This window comes from Mauremys reevesii, linkage group 2, assembly GCF_016161935.1.
Source record: "Mauremys reevesii isolate NIE-2019 linkage group 2, ASM1616193v1, whole genome shotgun sequence".
NCBI classification, from domain to species: Eukaryota; Metazoa; Chordata; order Testudines; family Geoemydidae; genus Mauremys; species Mauremys reevesii.
The window spans coordinates 219720136-219742705 of record NC_052624.1 but is presented as its reverse complement, the minus strand read 5'-3'; the positions used below and the strand labels follow the sequence as shown (position 1 = coordinate 219742705).

Here is a 22570-nt window from a genome sequence, read left to right as displayed (position 1 = left end):
CCTGGAAGCCTGTCCAAGGGCTTCCAGGCTCCTTACTGTGTTGTTTGCTTATATCATAAGACCTGAGTAAACATCTACCCTTCTATCTCTAACAATGCAGACTTGCATTTCAAAGCTCTATTCATTTACATATCTTCCTAACCAGTCTTTAAAGTTCTGCCATGGGTCAGGTCAGTCTGTGAGTTAATTAACTCTTTCTGGCCCTGTCATCTTTCAGTGAGATATAATATTACACTCATCTTTCAGTGAGATATAATATCACACCCCCAATGCAAAATTGAACAGGAAGGGATGACATCGCTGAGTGCATCCCAAGAGCTCCCCATCCTGGGTTCTGTCTCACTACAGCTTGTACTGGGTTAGAAGCCGTATCAGTGTATAACAGAAATGCTTTACCAAACTCATGTTCAAGAACATGATTGAATCTCTTTACAAACTTAAGGTAAAACTTGGTTAGAACAATAGTGGATTGGATCTGCTCTTGCAGCATGGTTCCTGTATATTTCCTATGATCTTGCCAAGAGCTAAAGAACATAGCTACTTTATCCATACAAGCTTTGGCAAATATTTGAAACCCAATTAACATTAAGTTAATGTAGATATTAATGTTGTTCATCTAAGTTATAATTGAACCTGGGTGTGTGACTGATCCTTTGGGATTGGAAGAACCTTTTCTTTTATATGATGAAGATTTTCAGTAATCATCATCATATCTGATGTGTGTCTGGATGGAGGCCTGAGGCTGGGTACTTTAAGGGAACTGTGTTGTTTGGACTTCTGAGTAACCTGTATGGTAATATAGAAGCTATATAGGTGCTGGCTTGGTAAATCTAAGTATTGGAATAACCACCAGCTTCTAGGGTTTGTCTGCCCCCTTGCATTTCAAAGCTTTAGTCATTTACATATCTTCCTAACCAGTCTCTAAAGTTCGGTCATGGGTCAGGTCAGTCTGTGAGTTAATTAACTCTTTCTGGCCCTGTCACCTTTCAATGAGATATTATATTACACTCATAATGTCACACCTCCAATGCAAAATTGATGCAGGAAGGGATGACATAAACATCTCTGAGTGCATCCCAAGACTTCCCCATCCTGGGTTCTGTGAGAGGGAAAGCCACTGGTCAATCAGCGACAAAGAATGCTACGCCATTGTGTACGCGCTGGAAAAGCTAGGCTCATATGTTTGGGGCGCCATAGGAGGAGGGAAACTGGAGGCCCTGGGGCAGCCCACATAGAGGGGCTGTTCCAGAACAATGGACTCTGGAAGCCCCAGGTTCCCAGTAGCCTGCCAGGCAAGTTTCTAGTGGAAACTGTCTGGCAGGCAGGGTTCCATTGAAATCCTACTTTTGGTTCAACAAAAATTCTTTGAAGCTGCAATGTTTTGTGGAATTTTCTGATGAAACCCCGTTTAACTGGGAAATTGCTGATGGGCTTTTTTTAACAGGCCTCTTTGGATAGTCTGTGGTCAACATTTTATGCAAATAATGCTTTAAGGTACGGCTGCATTCAGTCTCAAAAATACAATCTTTAGAAAAATATTTAATAATTGTCCAAGTTATGTCTTTCTATAGGACTTTTAATATTAAATATTGTTGCACTTATTTTAGTTTAGTAAGTTTTGTGTTTAGAAATCATTCTAGACCCCACTATTTAAGAATGGCTAGTGGAACTTTTCACCATACCTATAGTATTTCAGGAAAGTGTATTTTCCAAGAAGTTTCAGATTACAAACAATTTATTAATAATGTTACATGCATTACTATGCTTTTCTTCTATATTTTCATATAACTTTAGTATTTATTATGGAATACTTTTTACATTGTGTATTCTTTGCAGCTCCCTTTCTTAAAATAAAATTAAACTATATCTGTTTAGTGTGCAGGCTTCTAAATGACAAGCTCAGAACAAGTTTGCCTTCTGTGGCAAGTAGAATGTAGCTTCAGTGCAATTAACTAATATTAGAAAATTAATAGAGGCGAAGAAGGCTTTCTGATTAAAGCAGAGGATGGTAGGGTAGAGTCAAGACACATGGGTTCTTCTATTCTTGACAATGCCACATATGTCTTGTGTGACTTGAGGAAGTCTCTGCTTGTTTCCACGTCTGTAAAATGGGAATAATATGCCCTTACCTCTGAGGGTTGTAGATTGCTTAATTCATTAATGTTAGTAAAACAGTTTGAGACCACAGAATGGAAGGCAGTATTGAAATGCAGAGTACTAGGTACCAGTATTTAAATCAGTTATTTTCTTGGATAATTTAGTAAAGATTCAGAGAGAGGCGCATCTGGGAGGGAATGAATCATAACAGGTATAAACAACCGTTACCAATAGTATTTAGATAACATCGCAGAGTAGATGGGATGAGTAGGAAATTGGTAAACTGCATCTAGCCATCTTGCAGGGGCAGGGATAGCTCAGTGGTTTGAGCCTTGGCTTGCTAAACCGAGTGTTGTGAGTTCAATCCTTGAGGGGGCCATCTGGGGATTTAATTGGGGATTGATCCTGCTTTGAGCATGGGGTTGGACTAGATGATCTCCTGAGGTTCTTTCCAACCTTGATATTCTATAATCTTCAGCAAACACTTTCTCTACACAGTATTCACTGGAGTGGGTGCCTCTTTCAATACCACTTTCTCATGGTTATAGTCTGAAAAGTGACCACGCCCATACCTCATGGAAATACTGTGTTTTACTTCTGCAGTTTACATGTCAAAATATTTTTCTGTAAGGGCTTTAGATTAAACTTGATTTATTTTTGCTGATTGCTTCATCAGTAAGGCTATGTTTTAGTCATGGATATTTTTAAGAAAAAGTCATGGACAGGTCACAGGCAGTAAACAAAGATTCATGGCTGGTGATCTGTCCATTACTTTTACTATATGGGAGAGGTGTGGCTCAGCAGGGTGGTCCGGGGGGAGGCTGTAGGGGGTGCTGTGGGTGCTTGGGTTGGGGAGGGGGAGTCGTGGCCCAGGGTGGGGGCACCGTGGGTGCTGGGGAGGGGGTGGTGGTGGGGCTGGGGGTAGGCTCCCTACCTGGCTCCTGGGAAGCAGGGATCTTAGCTCCTAGCACCATGTGCTGCCTCTGTTCCTCCCCAAGCCCTGTTTCTGCATCTCCGATTGGCTGGGAAACATGGCCAATGGGAGCTGTGGGGGTGGTGCCTGCGGGCAGAGGCAGCACATGAAGCTAGGAGCTGAGGGAGGGGAGTTGCTCTTGCGGGGAGCCTCCCCCCCTCAGGTAAGCACCGCACCTCAGCCCTGAGCCTCCCCACACCCAATTCCTGCTGTTGGAGGTGTGTGTTGGGGGGCTGAGACTGCCCCAGCAGTGGCCGGTGCGCCTGGCCAAAGGGCTGCCCGAGCTGCTCAGGTGGCCCCCAGGCCAGCTGCACTTGCCACTGCATAAGTCATGGAAAGTCACAGAATCTGTGACTTCTGTGACAAACACACAGCCTTAATCATCACCACTAAATTAATCGGCAGTCAGAACTTAGCTGACCATTTTGTTGATAATGGGTAGATGCAAAATAAAACTCAACTTACTCTTCTGTAGTTATATTGGTTGTGCTGCACTAAGAAGTAAACTTCTATTTTTGTAAGCAAAGAGATGAGGGGTAAAAAGTTAAATGTTCAGTTAAACATGTCAATATTATTATTTTTGCAGGCATCACTGTAATAAAAGTAAACAAACTCAAAGTGGGAAAGGGAGATTCGGGCTGAGAGAAGAGTGGGATTGTGCTAATGAGCTAGGAGGAGAGCATGCTGTGGGATACAGCTCTGGATGGCTATGATCTGGGAGCAGTGGGAAGGTGATGTACTCGGCCTTGTAGATCAGCCACTGTCTAACCACACTGCACAAGAGCAGAGTAAGCTATGCTTGATAAAGTTTTGCTTAACTGCAGGGAGGAGATCTAAACAGTGTAAGGCCTACACTACAAACTTACATCAGTACAACTACAGTGCTCAGGGGTGAGAAAAATGCACACTCCCTGAGCGACATAGTTATACTGACCTAACCCCAGGTGTAGACACCACAACTACATTGACAGGAGAAACTCTTCTGTCGATATAGTGGTGTCTTTGCTACAGCACTGTACAGGTAGACAATCCCTTCTTTCTTTCTTGGTGTCTAGAAAGGAGGAGACTTGCAGAAGTATATAGGATCAGTGGTTAAAATAAATGGCCCATAATCCAAAGGGGATGAGGGTATATGCAGGGGTAGGCAACCTATGGCATGGGCGCCAAAGGCGGCACGTGAGGTGATTTTCAGTGACACTCACACTGCCCGGGTCCTGGCCACCGATTCGGGGGGGCTCTGCATTTTAATTTAATTTTAAATGAAGCTTCTTAAACATTTTAAAATCCTTATTTCCTTTACATACAACAATAGTTTAGTTATATATTATAGACTTATAGAAAGAGACCTTCTAAAAATGTTTAAAATGTATTATTGGCATGTGAAACCTTAAATTACAGTGAATAAATGAAGACTCGGCACACCACTTCTGAAAGGTTGCCAACCCCTGGTATAATGTAAAAAATGAATTGTTATAGGGAGTGAGTAGCTGTACATCCAGGTTATTAGTGACAGTTGTTAGAATCTAGTAACTGTTCAGTCTTTGAAATTAATTGATCTGTCTAGTACCTAGTGGACTGGTGTCTACATCACAAACTACAAATTGCACTAATTGGCAGTTTGTCTTAACCCAAAACAAAACTGAACAGACCCTGAACTACATAGGAAAACTTAAGTACACTTAAATTCCTGGAGATTTTTCAGGTTCAGGAGGGAGGTACAATGAGAGGGCCTGGGAGACAGACTGCACTTTCCTACCTCTGCTGTGTTGTATCCACAGAAAAAGTCTTTTGGCCTCCAGGCCAGCCAATCATACTTTACATAAGAATGGCCATACTGGGAGAGACCAAAGGTCCATCAAGCCCAGTATCCTGTCCTCTGACAGTGGCCAATGGCAGGTGCCCCAAAGGGAATGAACAGACAGGTTATCATCAAGTGATCCATGCCCTGTCACCCAATCCCAGCTTCTGTCAAACTGAGGCTAGGGACACCATTCCTGCCCATCCTGGCTAATAGCCATTGATGGACCTATCTTCCATTAGTCTATCTAGCTCCCTTTTGAACCTCGTTATAGTATTGGCCTTCACAACACCCTTTGGCAAGGAGTTTCAGAGGTTGACAGTGCATTGCGTGAAAAAATACTTCCTTGTGTTTGTTTTAAACCTGCTACCTATTAATTTCATTTGGTGGCCCCTTGTTCTTGTATTATGAGGAGTAAATAACACGTCCTTATTTACTTTCTCTATACCACTCATGATTTTATAGACCTCTATCATATCCCCCCTTAGTTGCCTCTTTTCCAAGCTGAAAAGTCCCAGTCTTATTAATCTCTCTCATACGGAAGCCGTTCTATATCCCTAACATTTTTGTTGCCCTTTTCTGAACCTTTTCCAATTCCAATATATCTTTTTTGAGATGGGGCAACCACATCTGCATGCAGTATTCAAGGTGTACCATAGATTTATATAGCGGCAATATATTTTCTGTCTTATTATCTATCCCTTTCTTGATGATTCCCAATATTCAGTTCGCTTTTTTGACTGCTGCTGCACATTGAGTGAATGATTTCAGAGAACTATCCACAATGACTCCAAGATCTCTTTCTTGAGTGGTAACAGCTAATTTAGACCCCATCGTTGTATATGTATAGTTGGGATTATGTTTTCCAATGCACATTACTTTGCATTTATCAACATTAAATTTCATCTGCCATTTTGTTGCCCAGTCACCCAGTTTTGTGAGATCCTTTTGTAGCTCTTCGCAGTCTGCCTGGGACTTGTTATCTTGAGTAGTTTTGTATCATCTGCAAATTTTGCCACCTCACTGTTTACCCCTTTTTCCAGATCGTTTATGAATATGTTCAATAGGACTGGGCCCAGTACTGACCCCTGGAGGACACCACTATTTACCTCTCTCCATTCTGAAACCTGCCCATTTATTCCTACCTTTCCTATCTTTTAACCAGTTACCAATCCATGAGAGAACCTTCCCTCTTATCCCATGACTGCTTATTTTGCTTAAGAGCCTTTGGTGAGGGACTTTGTCAAAGGTTTTCTGAAAATCTAAATACACTATATCCACTGGATCTCCTTTGTCTGCATGCTTATTGACCCCCCTCAAAGAATTCTAGTAGATTGATGAGGCATGTATATAGCCTTTTTCATCCTGAGGAAAACACAAGACGTTATGGAAACATTCAGGTATTTGGGGGGTTGTATAACTGGGAGATCCATTTCTGTGAAGCTTCTGTTCAACAATACAGAGCTTCTAAACTCCACAGGACAGGCATTCTCCTTTGTTAGGAACCAGGGGAGACTAGGCAGAGATTCTTGCTCAGGATTCACCTTGCATGCTCTTCCTTTGCAGCACCAATTAAGAGCTCATAAGCATACAGGGTATCGCTGGATAAAATAAATGACTTTGGTTAACCACAATTTTGGTAGCTCTAGTTTGCTTGTCTATAGAATACTAGTCAAACACAGCCATTCTGGGATGGGAGGCACCAGCACAGTACACTGCATGAGAGTGAGGGGGGGGAGATTTTGTCCAAGATGTGTGGACAAACACACAACCTTGATAAAACTGTAATGGGATCCTTAATGTCCATGCATCTCAGAGAGAACTTTTTTTCCCTCTTCCCCGGAGTGTGACTAAAAGTGACACCTTATTCAGCCAATCTTGCTTCCTGAGTGTATTCAGAATAATACCTGTTTACAGTATTGACTAAAGTTTAGGGATTTTTTTTTTAACTGTTGTTAGTAGGCCTAACCTCAGTGCATCTTAGTTGAGTGATTCTATTCTGGATCATGCATCAACTACAAAATTAACTAGGTGATGAATCTACCAAGGCTTTGGAGCTGTGCTCCAGCTCCGGAGCAAGCTCCAGGCAAAACCCTGCAGTGTCACTGCTCCGGAGCTGCTCCGCCCTTCAGCTCTGGGCTCCACTCCAAAGCCCTGGAATCTACATCAGTGATACATGAACTAGAAAACTCAGATTCCAGGTTGAGTTGCAGTGTTGTACATTAGAGAGAGAAAGTTTTCACATGTAAACTGATTAGATTTGATTTAGTGGGATTAAGACAAGTATGGATTCATGCTCTGCAATTTAACTTTTAGGTGCAGAACCTCATTTTAGATCCACTTGCAGTACATGTATGGGATTCTGTGTATTAGATTGGCGATGAATGTAGTGATATGAGTGGTTGCAGATAGATATAGCTTGAAAGGAAACCTTCATTCAACTTTTTTCACTTGCAGAACTTTTGAGTGATTTAGAAAAATAAACACCATCCCAAGGGGAAAACTACACCTGTATCTAGTAAAATACTGTAATCTGGCTACCTGTGTATGATACCTTTAAAGAAATATATATAATTTCATATTCTACCCATGCCAACATAAATCCAGTTAAAAATATTTCTGGTAGAGGAACTGGTTACCTAAGGATTGGTAATGGGATATATAGAGCCTTTCTTCTTCAGGTTTCTTATTCTAATCTAGCCCAGGTCATTACGGACTGAAACATGCTGCTGTGTGATGTCTGTCTGGTGAACTTGAGTGAAATGAGTCTGCTGTAAATCCACTTTCCAAGGTATATGTATTGATGTGACTGTAACCACCACCACAAATGGCATTACTTGGCAATCTTAATAGAGAGACCAAAAACTAAATGGTGTGGGACTAAACTGCACTCATCCCCAAGATAGTACCTCCAGATTGAGGCTGAGGCATATTGATGTTAAGAGTCTGGAAAAACTTGCAGTGTCACTTCTTGTGCTAAGCTTGTTCCATGGATAAATAGTATTTAAGTCCTCAGAATTATCAATCTGGAACCTTTCACAGAACTAAAACTTAAACTGTGGGGTTTTAAAGAGATATAACTTGTTTTCTGCTAAATGTTCTAAAAGTTAACCATGTAGGAAATAAAATATATTTTGAATAATACTTTTGTGCATGTTTTACAGGCTGGGGCACTGGATTTGCTAAAGGAGCTTAAGAATATACCTATGACCCTTGAGTTGTTACAGGTAAACTTTTTACACTGCTGTTATATTTTAAATATGAGCTTTTAAATGGCAAAAATAAAAGAGATTCTTAGATGCAGATCTGAGGTTCACCAGAATATTCTCTGTTCCTTGCATTGGAGTACAGTCGAAAAGGTTTCATTTAGATTACAAAATCTTTGGAATAGGGAACTGCCTCTTTGCCTGTCGAGTACTGTACACCTGTGCTGCTTTGCAAATAATAAAACAAAATATATTGTCCATTTACCTAGATTGAGTCTTTCTGTCAGTTTGCATGTACCACCATAACTAGAATACTCACAGACAAACCGTCTCAAAGAACCACAGTTACCGTGTGGTAAATAACCAGTCTTTTCCTCCACACCAACTTATGGCAACTCTTTTAGATTAGCTCTTGTCCAGGAGCAAGCCCTTGCAGAGGCTTTTAAAACTTTTCTGTTTTATATATGGGTCTATTAGTAGGGTGTCTCAGAGACGTATATTAGAGGCACAAATCTGCTGTGCTCTTGCACTGAGGGAGAGAAACCTATTACAACCCTTTACAGGTGTAGCATGCTCTCTCCCTCTTGGATCTAGTCAACTGATCAGATCATAAGTGAGTGGCGCCATAGTTCTACTCTGCCCCGTCCACTTGTTCACAGGGGGGATATGTTGGGTACGCAGCCCCTTTCTGCTTTCCTTGTATCTAAGTCGGTGAATAGGGTAGGTCTTATACAGCTATGCAGGTAAGTATAGGGGAGCCTAATATTCCCTTGCTCCCCCTTGCATCTGGTGAGGTGAGGGTGGGGTACAATCTAGCTCTCTTTTTGAGCTTTACCTATATCCAGGTATGCCTTTAATTGAAAACCAGGCTTTAATTGGGCAACACATAATCTTGCATTGAGAGGGGGGAAAAATCTATGATGATGAAATTTTCCAGAATTTGCAAAGCTCTTGGCGTTGTCCCATGAGGAAACAACACTTTGAAAGTAATGGTATTGTGCTTAATAATTGTAACGCTTGGTAGAAATAATTAAGGTTGGAAGATAGTTTCAAATATAACTCTGTTTTTATTTGCTTATAACTTTAATAGAATGCTTTTCGATAATCTAGTTTCGGCCAAAAAATGAATTTTTGGTGGTTGCAAGTTTAAAGGAAACCCTTCTAGCTGTGTCTGAGTTATGAAGCTGAATGGTTTTTTCCCACTCTGTTAGAAGAATTTCCGCACTTTATTTGTATGATTAAAAGCAGATGGACTATGAAACTTGCATGTTACTCAGCAGTGAGTAAGCTCTTGGGCTAAAATCATTGTATGTATAATAATTGTGAAAAACTCAATAGGCAGCTAAGATTTTTACCAGAGTCTAATGAAGGCCTTTCTCCTTTGTGACATTGCAATGCACACTGCCGCTGTGACCATTTAAATTAGAGGCGTTGTATGGAAAATGCAGTCTTCCCAAATGATACTTTAACATTAAGGCTGCACAGATATTTGCATTTCCTGATTAATTTTATGGTTTCAGTGGCAGTGCTAGCCTTTCCACATTGTACGTCCTGTATATTTTGTGGAGTACACTTATAAATTATATTGTTACTCTCCCAGAGAAAAGACTACATGTATCCAATGTGGTTGAGTTAACATTGCAGGAAAAATACCCTCCATTTTTTAAAAAATTTATATTTGCCACTTAACATACTAAATGCAAAGAATTTTATTAGCTATGGAAGTCTATGAAGTATCCAAAAGTGCTTTACAAACTATGTATAAATTCCTCTACTGCCAAAGTCCAGCCATCTATGAGGTGGGAAGATGGCAGCCATGTAGCTAAATTGGTGCACAGTGCCATGAATGAAAGCCTGAGGTGGGATACCTTCAAGGTCCATGTGGATTAAACATGGTCTTTGTTTTAACTGCATCAAAATTGATGAAACAAATTGATGACTGGGATTCCAGTTCATAGTTCCAAAGAAATATAGATTTCATACCTGATATGTACATTGCTAACCTATCTTCTTTACCTCTCTATTGCTGTACATTGGCTTAAATTATCAAAGAAGGAAATGCCATACTTGAAGACCAAAAATGCCAATCTGTTGTGCCAAAACATAATTTATAATTCTCAATTTGTTGTTGCTTGTAACTTTATATTAAGCTAACGTTTCAGGTTTGACTTAATCATAGATTTTTCTTATGTAAGATTTTTCTTACATATAAAGTTCAGATACTGGAAAAACCCACCAAACAAAATAACATTGTGTTCTTTGCTGTCTGAGCTGATAGTGCCATCCTTCCCTAAGAGGGAGCTACCTGTCCAATGTGTTCTGCCTCTCCTATCTTGCCTGATGCTTGTAGCAGTGTCCTGAGACAGTTATGGGATCTATAAAAGAAAGAAACTCCTCCTTACCACATTTTTTCCTCCCCCCCAAAAGAAATATAAAGATTGGAATAGCTTTGTAAAAGGGCATGGTGGATAGTTTACTTCATTGGTTAAGTAATAAAGTACTTAATTTGTTAAGACTTCGAGGAAACAAGCCAGATAGGTTAAGATTCTCATCACTGTTCTGTATAAGCCATATCCCGCTACGTTTTGACTAACACATTTCTCTGCCACGCACGCCTCTCATCTCATTTAGTCTAAAATTTAATAATCACACATTTTTTTAAGTCTGAGATTTCCTAATTCTGAGGCCTGAGGTTATTAGATGGGTTTCCTTTACTAAAACCTTGCAAGAATCACCTGCTTAGTTAGAAACTTGAGCAGTTGTCATATTCCTCGTTGCTCACAAAAATGTGGTACTGGGATTTTGATTGGGTGGAGGGCATGGGGTAGAGGAACAAATGTGTAACACTGCCAATATAAATAAAAAAAACCCTCTTAATTTTCTCTTTAAAGAAGAAAAGTAGTAATACCAGGCCATTACAGAGTTAAATAGAATAGCAGCTAGATCCTAAGATGTTTGAAGGTCTCTTTTCTTTGACAAAAATACAAAAAGGAATGCAAAAAAAGTGAGCCTATTAAAAGCAATATGAGAAATACACATTACATTAATGGCTTAAATGACTTGAAATAAGAGTAACTCAACCTTTGTTAAAATTTGGCAATAAAGACAGACTATATAAGCAAGACTGCTTTTTTTTTTTTTTTTTTTAGCAGCAACTAATCTGAAATCAAATTAGAAAACTGTATTAAATTTTTTTTGGCAGATGTTTCAGTTTTGGAGCAGGAGGAAGAGGGGAAATTGGAAAAATATCCCTCTACATGGATAGACCCCTGAATAACTTGGGAGTATATTAAAGTAAGAAATAACAAATTATTGTGCTAAATTGAGATTATACCCCACCTGCTAAGTTATAAAAGGAATGGATTGTAGAAGAATCTCTTCCTAACACTGTTGGTGGCAGTTGCACTTGGAGTTTTAATTGCTGCTACTAACAGGCAGGTATCCTCAAAGTAGTAAATGAGTTTATTGTGTATACAATATATAAGACAAAAAGGATAGAATGTTAGTAAAATTCTTGCTAGTCATGTTTTAGGATCCACTCCATCAATATTTTAGCTTTTCTCCGAGCTATTTGCCGAAGGGTGGGGTTTTCTAAGGCAGTAGTTTTCAACCCTTTTTCATTTGCAGACCCCTAAAAAATTTCAAATGGAGGTGTGGACCCCTTTGGAAATTTGACGTGTGGTCCGCAGATCCCTACCATAGAAGTCTTAGACTGAAAAGTGACTGAACAGAATTCAGCTATAAATGTTGCATGTCCTTGGCATGGCATTTGATGCAGCGTGAGAAAGGACACTAAACTTGCATATGTGGTAATGACAACACTTCTAGGCTTTGACCAGTAGGTGGGGGTATTGACATACTCTTGGTTGATCAGAAAAATGGAATGCCTTTTCTGGGGCATGAAACTTTATTTTCATTAGTCACCTTTCACGGACCCTTAGACATAGTCTGCAGACGCCCTGTGGTCCACGGACCACAGGTTGAAAGCAACTGGTCTAGGGAGTCTAAATGAATTAGGAGCACATCTCATGGGAAGTAAATGGGATTTGTTCTTTGAAGTCACTTAAGTGCTTGTGAAAATCCCACCGAAGATCTACTGAACTAAATTGATCATAATTATGAAATTCAAAATTTCTAACTCTATGCAAACATCTATAAATCATTTAAATATTTTAAAGTTTTGGCAAGCCATTGCCGTAATTTAGGTTGCATAATAGCTTTCATTGTAAACACACACTCATAGAATTTTTTAACGTTCCTCTTTTCAGGCTGGGAAATTTGAGCAGTAGTTCTTAAGCTGTCTTTGTGGGCAAGGAAACGGACAATAAACATGGCCTTTTTAAAAACAGTTTTCCAGTCAAAATGGAAAACAGTGAGAATTATCTGTTGGCAGCTACAATATGCTGTTGATTGCTAACAAGTATAAATATTGAACCTTGGGGACATTATTGACATTTTTAAATGTACGTTTCTTAAATTTCTTGTTCCTGAGAAGTTTCTTGGCTCACTAAAATGAGAACAGCAGTCCTCAGGCAGCCTCATAGAAAAGGTGGATTTCTTTATGTTCATAGATATATCTATGCATCTTGTCCCATCTCTCGTACTCTGCCTTTACCAGTCTTGTGAATAATAAGGGTACTGAAATATTATAGGATCCTGTGCTGAGAGAGCAGACTTCTAATACACTAACATTGCCCCAAAGGAGCTTTAAAGGCAACATGGCTGTTTTTAAAAAAAAAAAAAAAAGAAAGGAAGAAAGAAAAAGGTAATCATATAGGATAACATCAAGTGATGCAATTTCTATTTTCCTTTTTTAGAATGGACCTCTATCTAATACATTGAACGACCCCCCCTTTAAACCATAAAACATGTATTTTGTTCCAAGTGAACCTTTTTTTTTGATTGCATGCTCCTATCAATAAAAGTTTATTAATGTGTTTTATCTTATCAGTATAAATGTGAAGGATGTCTTGTGAAAATCAGTTCAGTAAGGATTTGCAACTTAAAGTAATTTTAGTCAACTTCATAAGGATACAACTGACTGGATGCTTAGATTTTTACCTGGCATTGTCAAAATGCAGCTTAGCTTTTTGTAATCTGTTAAATGTCTTTCACAAATTGTAATGTATATCTTTTTCTGTTGCAGTCCACGAGAATTGGTATGTCAGTGAATGCAATACGCAAGCAAAGCACAGATGAAGAGGTTACATCTTTAGCAAAATCTCTCATCAAGTCTTGGAAGAAGCTGTTAGGTATGACTGCAAAAAGCTTTTTAACAATCTTCCTTCTCCCTCAGGCATTTAATTATTTGTATTGTGGGCATTATAAACTATTGCCACCATCTTTATTCTTGGCTCACCAGTTCTCCCATTCAGTATTGAAGCTTTTTCTGCATCACCTGTACCATTTTCATTTCCCCTGTGCCCTCTATCACTGCATTACTCCTGGGTCCCCTTCAGGGCCATAGTCATTGTAGCTTCATTGGGATAATGAGTTGCTAAGAACAGAGCAGTGTGAAGCACATCTCTGTGACATGACTAGTATCTATTGGACAGTCTCACTACTTGCTACTGAACTAAATGCCAGAGTGGCCTTGTTGCAGCATTAAAACCTACTGACCTTTTGTTTGGAAGGCAGAGAATAGTTGATCCAGACAAAGTCTTTAACACCTTAATGTAAAGGTGGTGTAAAGGGTTTTAATGTTAATTGTCAGTGGGACATAAACTATAGGGAAAGAAAAATACAAAAATCAAAAGTTGACTTAATGCTATTAGTATTATGACTAGTACATAGCTCCAATCTTATAGTAAGAAAACTAAACTCTAACTAGTTCTGTGTGCCTTTTGCTCGCTCTCCGAAACCTCAATATTCATTAAAGGCACATGAATAAAGTGGATGGAACTTAAATAGTATTCCTTTAAATATTTTGTACTAATTATTCTTGCAGTGTTATTTTTTATGCCAGGACAAATCACATCACTGTAATCTTAGTGCAGTTTTAAACACCTGAATCTAAAACTCATGAACAGTGTTTATTTGGAACTTTGCTGATTACTCATATAACTTATATGTGGGTTCATCTTACATTCACATAAACTTAAATGTAGGGAGTTTCTTCTGGTAGCTTAATTTTTAAAGTGTGAGGTCTGCTTTTATTTTACAGAAATTACAAGAGCTGCTGGATTAATAGAAGACTTTTCAGTTTAGACAAGTGTGCTATGCCAGCTGTCATCCAAGTTAGCTAGCTATGCATTTCAAGGCAATCTAATTTCATCACCTTCACTCTTTTCTAAATGCTTGCAGGAATGGTTTGGCATCCATTTTAGAAAAGTGTTTCAATAAGAACACTTTTATACTTTGTAATTTTTTTAATGGAGGTGTTTCTAAAGTAAAGGCTTGTAAATGTTGAATGAAAGCATGAAACAATATATAGGATTCTAATACCTGGTTGAGCAGGCATTTTCAGAAGGCAGAAGTGCAGCAAGTGTACTGGTGAACAAGCTTCTAAAACCGGTCGGCAACCTTTCAGAAGTGGTGTGCCGAGTATTCACTCATTCACTCTAATTTAAGGTTTCGCGTGCCGGTAATACATTTTAACGTTCTTAGAAGGTCTCTTTCTCTAAGTCTATAGTATATAACTAAACTATTGTATGTAAAGCAAATAAGGTTTTTAAAATGTTTAAGAAGCTTCATTTAAAATTAAATAAAATGCAGAGCCCTCCGGACCAGTGACCAGGACCCAGGCAGCGTGAGTGCCACTGAAAATCAGCTTGCGTGCCGCCTTTGGCACCCGTGCCATAGGTTGCCTACCCCTGTTCTAAAATCATGTCCTGTTTCGTTATTACCAAGAGATGTACTTTACCAATAATTTGATCTGATGTCACTGGTAAATATAACCTAATAAACTCAAATGCATACATTTTTGTATGCCTTTATGTCAATATATGAAACTTGGTGAAGTCTTCCATGTACTTTGTCTACCTGTTATGTAAAACTGGGATTTGATTCCATATAAAAACAGCTGAGCAAAATGCTGATAAATGCTAGGAGAACAATACAAAATGTTTCTTATTCAAAATGTAAATTCCTGCTGTTCTGATGTAAATAAATTAAAAATATACCCTTCTTTCCAAAACTTGTTATAAATTATCAGTAAATTATCCCAATCACTAAGGCAACACATCTTTTCTTTATCATTTTCAGTGCAAACCTATGGACTGTGCTAATATTTTTTTAATTTCAACCATCTTAACTTTAATCTACTTTTTCCAGTGACATGTTTCTCCTTTTTCAACAATCTCAAAATATCCTGGAAAGCCAAACTTTTTGAGGAGAGAAATATTTTCCAATTATTGTGAAATGTTTCCCCCCATCTCATACAAATAATTAATTTGAAAATATTGTGAAAGAACTGCAGATGGCTTCCACTGGAATTTTCCTCAGGATCGTAAAGCTGGAGAACTATTTTTAAAAACAAACCATGGATAAGCAAGAGTTGTCTGTATGTCTCCTGAATTTTAAATTACGTTGAGATTTTTAATACAAGAGATCAAAATTACTACTCCAGAAGTATATAGTCAAATATCACTAGCAAGTAGGTGTAGCAGATCTCTCTTGTTAGTGAGGTTTTTGAAGAAATGGAAAGGTCTTGGACATACTTTAGAAATTGGGGGAAGATCTTGGATAGATAATAACAATGCTGATTAATCACCAGTTCATGGTCTGATGAATATAGCTTTAAAAATAAACTAATACATTGCAATTCTGACAGTGAAGGAAAGATTTTAACAGTAAATAGGATGAGATTTAATGATGATAAAATGTATCTGAATTTCAAATTTTGTCCACCAAACTTCTCATTCCCCTGGCCTTGTCTGAATGTATACCTTACATTTTTGTCCCATATACTTAAGAGGATCCCTAAGATAGATAAATAGTTCAGAGGACATCTATATTGTCATTTCTTGGTGTGACAAAAGACATAAATGGAAGAGTAAAAATTCTCATAAATTGAAGACAAGATTTAAAATAGTAGCAATAAGGATAAAAAGAGGTCAGCTGACTGGAACATTGGTAATTGTAGCCTCTCCATAGTAAGCAAACATTGCAACTTCTGGCATTTACTTTGTAGCTGTGAGACTAGCTACTTTTCCTAAATCTGACAGTGGATCAAAAATTACTTCTTTGAGAAACAGTCAAAGACCCACAAAAAGACTGAGTAGTGTAGATTTCAGAGTAATAACATGCTAGGCTTTAAAGTTTGGCAAAGAGCTTCTTGTTTAAATCAAAGCAGAAATAATTTCCAAAACATAACAAATGTTCCTTTGGATTCAGTGTATTTGTTCTGCTTGTCTGTACCAATCCTTACTTTGACGGTGACTGATTTTTAAACATTAGAATATATTGAGACACATGAGAGTATTTCTCTTTAGAGGAAGAATTAACCTATTTCTATGTGCACTTTGAATACAGTAGAATCTCAGAGTTATGAATACCAGAGTTACGAACTGACCAGTCAACCACACCCCTCATTTGGAACCGGAAGTACGCAATCAGGCAGCAGCGGAGACCAAAAAAAAAAAAAAAAGCAAATGCAGTACCAGTACTGTGTTAAATGTAAACTACTAAAAAAGGGGAAAGTTTAAAAAAAAAATAAAAAAAAATGATTTGACAAGGTAAGGAAACTGTTTCTGTGCTTGTTTCATTTAAATTAAGATGGTTAAAAGCAGCATTTTTCTTCTGCATAGTAAAGTTTCAAAGCTGTATTAAGTCAATGTTCAGTTGTAAACTTTTGAAAGAACAACCATAACGTTTTGTTCAGAGTTACGAACAACTTCCATTCCCAAGGTGTTCATAACTCTGAGGTTCTACTGTAAGTTCAATAAAAGATCATTCTTACTCCCAATACAGACGCTGGTTGGCTAGAATTCTGGCATGTAACTATACTGATATCAAGTGACACTAAAGTTTTGAAGAATTGGAAAACTGGTAGCAAGAGTTTGTGTTGGTGGTAATTAAAACTGAATCTTTTTTCTGAGACAGAGAGGTGTGACGACACTGTATCCAGAACCCCAATTATTATTTCAGGAGAAATGTGTGTAATTGCACCTGTGTATCCTGTCGGGTCTATTAAAATCACTGCTATATATGAAAACATAGCATTGATCATGCACAGAACTGACTCAATCAGCGATTTCCTTGGTCACCATGTAAATCTGTTTCTCATGCATATCAGGGAAAATGTTGGTTCACTGCTATAATCTCCAACACATTATTGGAATTTAAAATGAATTACATTGTAGCACACTGTAGAGTTGTGCAACTGGGCCAAGAGGGTGGAAAGTTAGGGACTTCATTTTGTTTTGTCATTGGTTTTGACTTTCACAGAAGAATTCGGAATACTGTATGTCTGGCTGCTGTACAAATAATTTCAATTATGCTGTTTGTAGTTGTCATAAACAGTTAGTTAAGGGTTAAGGTCTCTTTTACCTGTAAAGGGTTAACAAGCAGTACCTGATAAACACCTGACCAGAGAACCAATCAGGGACAAGATAATTTCAAATCTCTGTGGAGGGAATTTTTCTTTTTTTGTTGGTGTTGAGTCTCTCTTTGGAGCTAAAGGAGTCCAGACATCTTAATCAAGTCCTCCCAGGTTTCTGCAGTATTTTTCATCTATTCAGTCTAGTAAGTATCAGAAAGACGTACTAGTATTATAAGTTTATTTCTACATTTGCAATTGTGTGTTTTGCTGAAGGAATCTCTTTATTTCTATTGCTGTTACTTTGCTTTTACTGAAAAAGAAAGGGGGAGGGGGAATTTTCTCCAGGTTTATAGGTTAGACTCTGTGTATTGTTCCATCCTGGTATTACAGCGAGAGTGTACTTTCTTTTTGTTCTTTTAATAAATTCTTTTCTTTTTAGGACTTGATTGATTCTTCTCTTGTTTGCATTTTCAAGGGAAGGGGAGGGGGAGGTGAGTCCCTCTTTGTGTTGAGTCAAGGATTTGACTCGGTGTGTGTCTCTCCGGAGCAGGCTGGAGAGGGGAAAAGGGGGGGGGGGGAGGGGAACTGGCTGTTTCTCTCTCTCTGGTGAGATTCAAGGGGTTTAAATCTGGGTTCCTCAGGGGAAGTTTGGGGGAACAGGCAGTGTGTTACCCACTTTAAACTTAACTGGTGGCAGCAGGACCAGATCGAGACTAGGATTAGTTTAGAGGAGCCCATGCAGGTCCCCATCTTGGAACCCAAAAGCTCCAAGTGGGGGAGAAGACCTATGACAGTAGTGCTTGTAAAACGGTATGGATCAAAGATGGCAATAGAGGTGGACAGCTGTTAACTATTCTGAGCTCTGAAACCTTTTGTAAGTTGCTTATAACTGAATTTTTTTACTAAATAATCTTTTTACTTGACAGGTTGTGTATACTTTGTAAATTAAACATTTTGTGGAACTTTTAACAACGAAGAGAGAACCTAAAAGAAATCAGGTGGGGTTCTGAACCTCAGAGAATAATCAAAATTTCCCTTGATGAGAACCACATGAAGTGTGAAAACAAAGACTGGTTACAATATTTTTGAAGCTGGGTTACTAGATTCTCAGGTGGTGGCTTCCGAGCATCTTCTGAAAGGAGACTTGGTGAGAGCTATAGGACAAGATCCGTTTTTACAAAGTGCAGATAATGCTTGGAAGACCTTAGAAGCTACACAGGCCAAGGGGATACAGTTCAGATGAACACGCAAACTGTATTATTGGAGGTCATAAAAAAATCTTTGAGATGTGATGAGAGGAAAAAATCTTTGCAAGTAGCAACAGTTAATTGATATTACTTTATATCAAGTAAGTTGGAGCATATAGCAAATACCATGAAGTATCCTAACCTGCAAATGTCAGGTTAGGATACTTCTGAAAAGCTGCTGAATTCCCATAGAAAGTTTGACCTTTGGAGGGAAGGGCTTGTTGTGACTATTGCTCAAGTGAATAATTATGTAACAAATAGACAAGGTGAGTGAGGTAATATCTTTTCTTGGACCAATTTCTGTGGGTGAAAGACACAACCTTTTGAGCTTACAGAGAGTTGTTCAGGTCTGGGAAACTTAATCAGAGTGTCACAAGCTAATGTTTGAACATATTGTTAATTACTTATGCTAAACAAACATTTCAAGTGACCATTCAAGTTGAAGTGGCTGGCTAACACCTCTCCACTCATAGGGAGGAAAGGAAGAGTGGGGGGAACCGCTGGGGGTTGAGGTTGTTAGTGGATTAAAGATTGTTGTAATAAGTTATAAATTCAGTGTCTCTGTTCAGTCTATGATTTTTAGCATCTAGCAAAGTTATAAATTTAAGCTCCCAGGCTCATCTTTTAAAAGGGTTGTGCAGGTTTCCTTTGAGGAAGAGGGCTGAGAGGTCAGATATAGAGTGTCCATTTTGTGAAAAACATTTACTGACAGGTGATAAGGTGTTTTTGTCGTCTATCATTTTCCTGTATAAGTTCATTCAAGTACATCTGAAAACTACCCTATGTAAATGTCTAATTAGAAAAAGAATCATTCAATAATACAGCCTGGATTTCCAATGAGGAAACATACTTTATATTCCTGGAGACAATGGGTATGTCTACACAGCAAAGAAAAACCTGCAGCTGGCCCATGTCAGCTGATTCAGGCTCACAGGGCTGGTGTGGTGGGGTTGTTACATTGCTGTGTAGATTTCTCGCCTCAGACTGGAGCCTGAGCTCTGGGACCTTCCCACACTGCAGATGTTTTTTTGCTGTGTAGACATACCCAATGTAGCTACTGATATCTGCACCACAAAAAAAGGGAGGTAATATGTATGATGAAAACCAGTCCTTTTACTCTTGTGTCAAAACTTCTCTCCTGGTTTGTCTTTTTATAAGGAAATCTTATAAACCATACCAGACAGACTTTCCTGACTCTCATACTTCATAATCTGGAGTTTCTTGCTCTACTCCTTCTCTGTGAAGCTCTTCTCTCATAGCTTCTTGTTTCTCAAAGTGCCACTATAGTATTTTTCCTTCTTGGATGTAAATTGCTGACAAGTGTAATTACTTGTATATTGTCTGTTTCAAGATTATTTTGTTAGTGCTTGCAGGAATATTAAAATATGGAGGGCATTTTTTAAATTGTCAGCTAGCTCTCTCACCTCCACCCACCTTCCTTATGTAAAGTGACTGTTAAGAAAGTTTCCCAGTCTGCTGCTGATGTATCAGAGAATTATGTGTGAATCAGCAAGCGATATTCTGGAACTATAGCATTAGAAGGAACCGTAAGGGTCATCTAGTCTAGTCCCCGGCCAAGGAGCAGGATTTGTTGTGTCTAAACCATCCAAGACAGATGGCTATCCAGCCTCTTTTTGAAAACCTGCAGTAAAGGAGCTTCCACAACTTCCCTAGGCAGTCTGTTCCATATCAGTATAACATGAGATTCATCAAGTGAAATTGTAGGCCAGTTGGTGGAAAAAGATGACAAAGTGCTAATACAGCTCTAAAATTCCTGGTGAAAATATTCATGCAGTTGATGAAAGATAATATATGAATGGGTGAGGTTGTCTGCATATATAGAATATTTCCTGTATTATACATCAGATAAGTGTTCTTTAGTTGCTATGGTGATTACTTATCTGTTCATACATAAAAAAGGGGAGGGGTCAGTTTTCCTTTTATATGAGAAATGCAAATGTTGTGTCTTAACAGTGTACTTGTTGAATTAGTCATTATTCTTATGGTTTTAGTTTTCTTAATACATAAATATATATTGTGGGTTTTCTTTTATTTTAATCTTCAGGACTTTTAAAATACCACTTCCATTTTAATGCAATATCTATTGTATTTGGATAATTTCGTTTTCTTTTCTGTTGTCTTCATTCAGGGTGATGAGTTTTAACTAAGTAATTTTTTTTTTTTTTTATTTGATAGTCTCTTAAACCTTTGATTCCCCTATTTTTTGTTTGGTCTTGTCTGTGTGGACTTAACTATAGAACTGTATGGTGCTTTTTAAATAAGCACTGAATATGTGGTAGTTTCATCCTAATCATCAGGGCAGAGTTTTCAAACTTGGCTGCCTCAATAAGTGGTTTGATTTTCACAGGTATTGAGCACACCCAAATTCCTGTGCAAATTGTGGGTACTCAGCCCTTATGGAAATAAACTACATTGCATTTAACTTATACTTATCTGCCATTTCTGTCCTATAAGAGGCCATGCTTATTTCATGGTTTGTACATTTCCAGATGGACCGTCAACTGATAAAGACTCTGAAGACAAGAAAAAGGAACCTGCATCTTCATCACAAAACAGTCCTGAAGCAAGAGAAGAAAGGTATTTTTGAACCTCTGTGTGTGTATAATATAAAATGAACTAGCACAACAGATGAATTATTAATGTGAAGAATCAGTTTCTTCATAGGTGCTTCCCTAAATATTTAATTTTTGTACAAGTATACCTGGGACTAAGGAGGGCTGCTATGTTCTTGTATCAAACACATAATCCGTGTCTAAAAAGTGGTGATGCCTGCACTGTCATCAAGGTTGGACAATCATTGTAGTGTAATCAAAATAGTCTTCCAGGTCTTTTTGTGGTGGGGATGAAGGTAAGTCAATCCTGCTGTTAATAATATGAAAAAATGGCAGGTGACTAGCTACATTATGGGTCAGGTAGTCAAAATATCCATCCTGCTCACTGAAGTCATCTATTTAACATTCTTACTCTACAATATTAGGAGTCTTAACAATAACCAGCCTATTTTAATCAGTATCTTGCATTTTAGGTAGAAACTAGGGCTGACAAGTGATTAAAAAAAATTAATCGCACAATTAATCATGCGATTAATCGCACTGTTTAACAATAATAGAATACTATTTATTTAAATATTTTTGGATGTTTTCTACATTTTCAAATATATTGATTTCAGTTACAACACAGAATACAAAGTGTACAGTGCTCACTTTATATTTATTTTTTATTACAAATATTTGCACTGTAAAAATGATAAAAAGAAATAGTATTTTTCAATTCATGTCATACAAGTACTGTAGTGCAATCTCTTTATCGTAGAAGTGCACACCCTGTTTGGGTATTGGACTGTGCCCTGGACTCCGGGCTTCAAATTTTGTGGTTCCTACCTGTATTCCTTCTTGGTCAGTGATAACCACCTATGTTGCTTATACTATCTCAGGGAAAGCCCACATTGTAGCAAGGTACAATACCTGCCCTTTGTTCCCCTGCCATACCTGGGAAGGGTGGGAACTTCTCTTCAGGAAGTAGCCTCTTCCATTAGGTATGAGACCGCAATTGGACCCAGACCTGGGGAACCTCTGCCCCATAGATAACCCTTACTCAGCAAGGAGTGTGTCTCCTGCCACAAGGTCCAATTCAAGAGTGAGGGAGACTTCGCCGCTTCCCCCTCTCCCCCCTCCGCCCCTCCTCCAGAAATCCATCAGTGGGCCTTGTCAGGAGAGCAAGGAGCATTCTCGTAAGCATGAGGTTGTC

The 22570-nt window shown here is 38.5% G+C and overlaps 1 protein-coding gene across 9 annotated transcripts in view; it reads left to right on the top strand.

Moving 5' to 3' along the window:
• TCEA1 (transcription elongation factor A1) overlaps positions 1-22570 on the top strand; it is a 51732-nt gene that overhangs the window by 6884 nt on the left and 22278 nt on the right. For 7 of the 9 annotated variants that reach the window (XM_039525302.1, XM_039525305.1, XM_039525309.1 and 4 more), the window contains 3 exons: positions 8033-8095; positions 13221-13326; positions 21313-21400. In XM_039525302.1, coding sequence (XP_039381236.1) covers positions 8033-8095; positions 13221-13326; positions 21313-21400 — 257 coding nt within the window. Of the gene's footprint in view, positions 1-8032; positions 8096-11276; positions 11369-13220; positions 13327-21312; positions 21401-22570 lie in introns of all 9 variants that reach the window. The other 2 variants (XM_039525310.1, XM_039525311.1) reach the window with 1 other exon arrangement.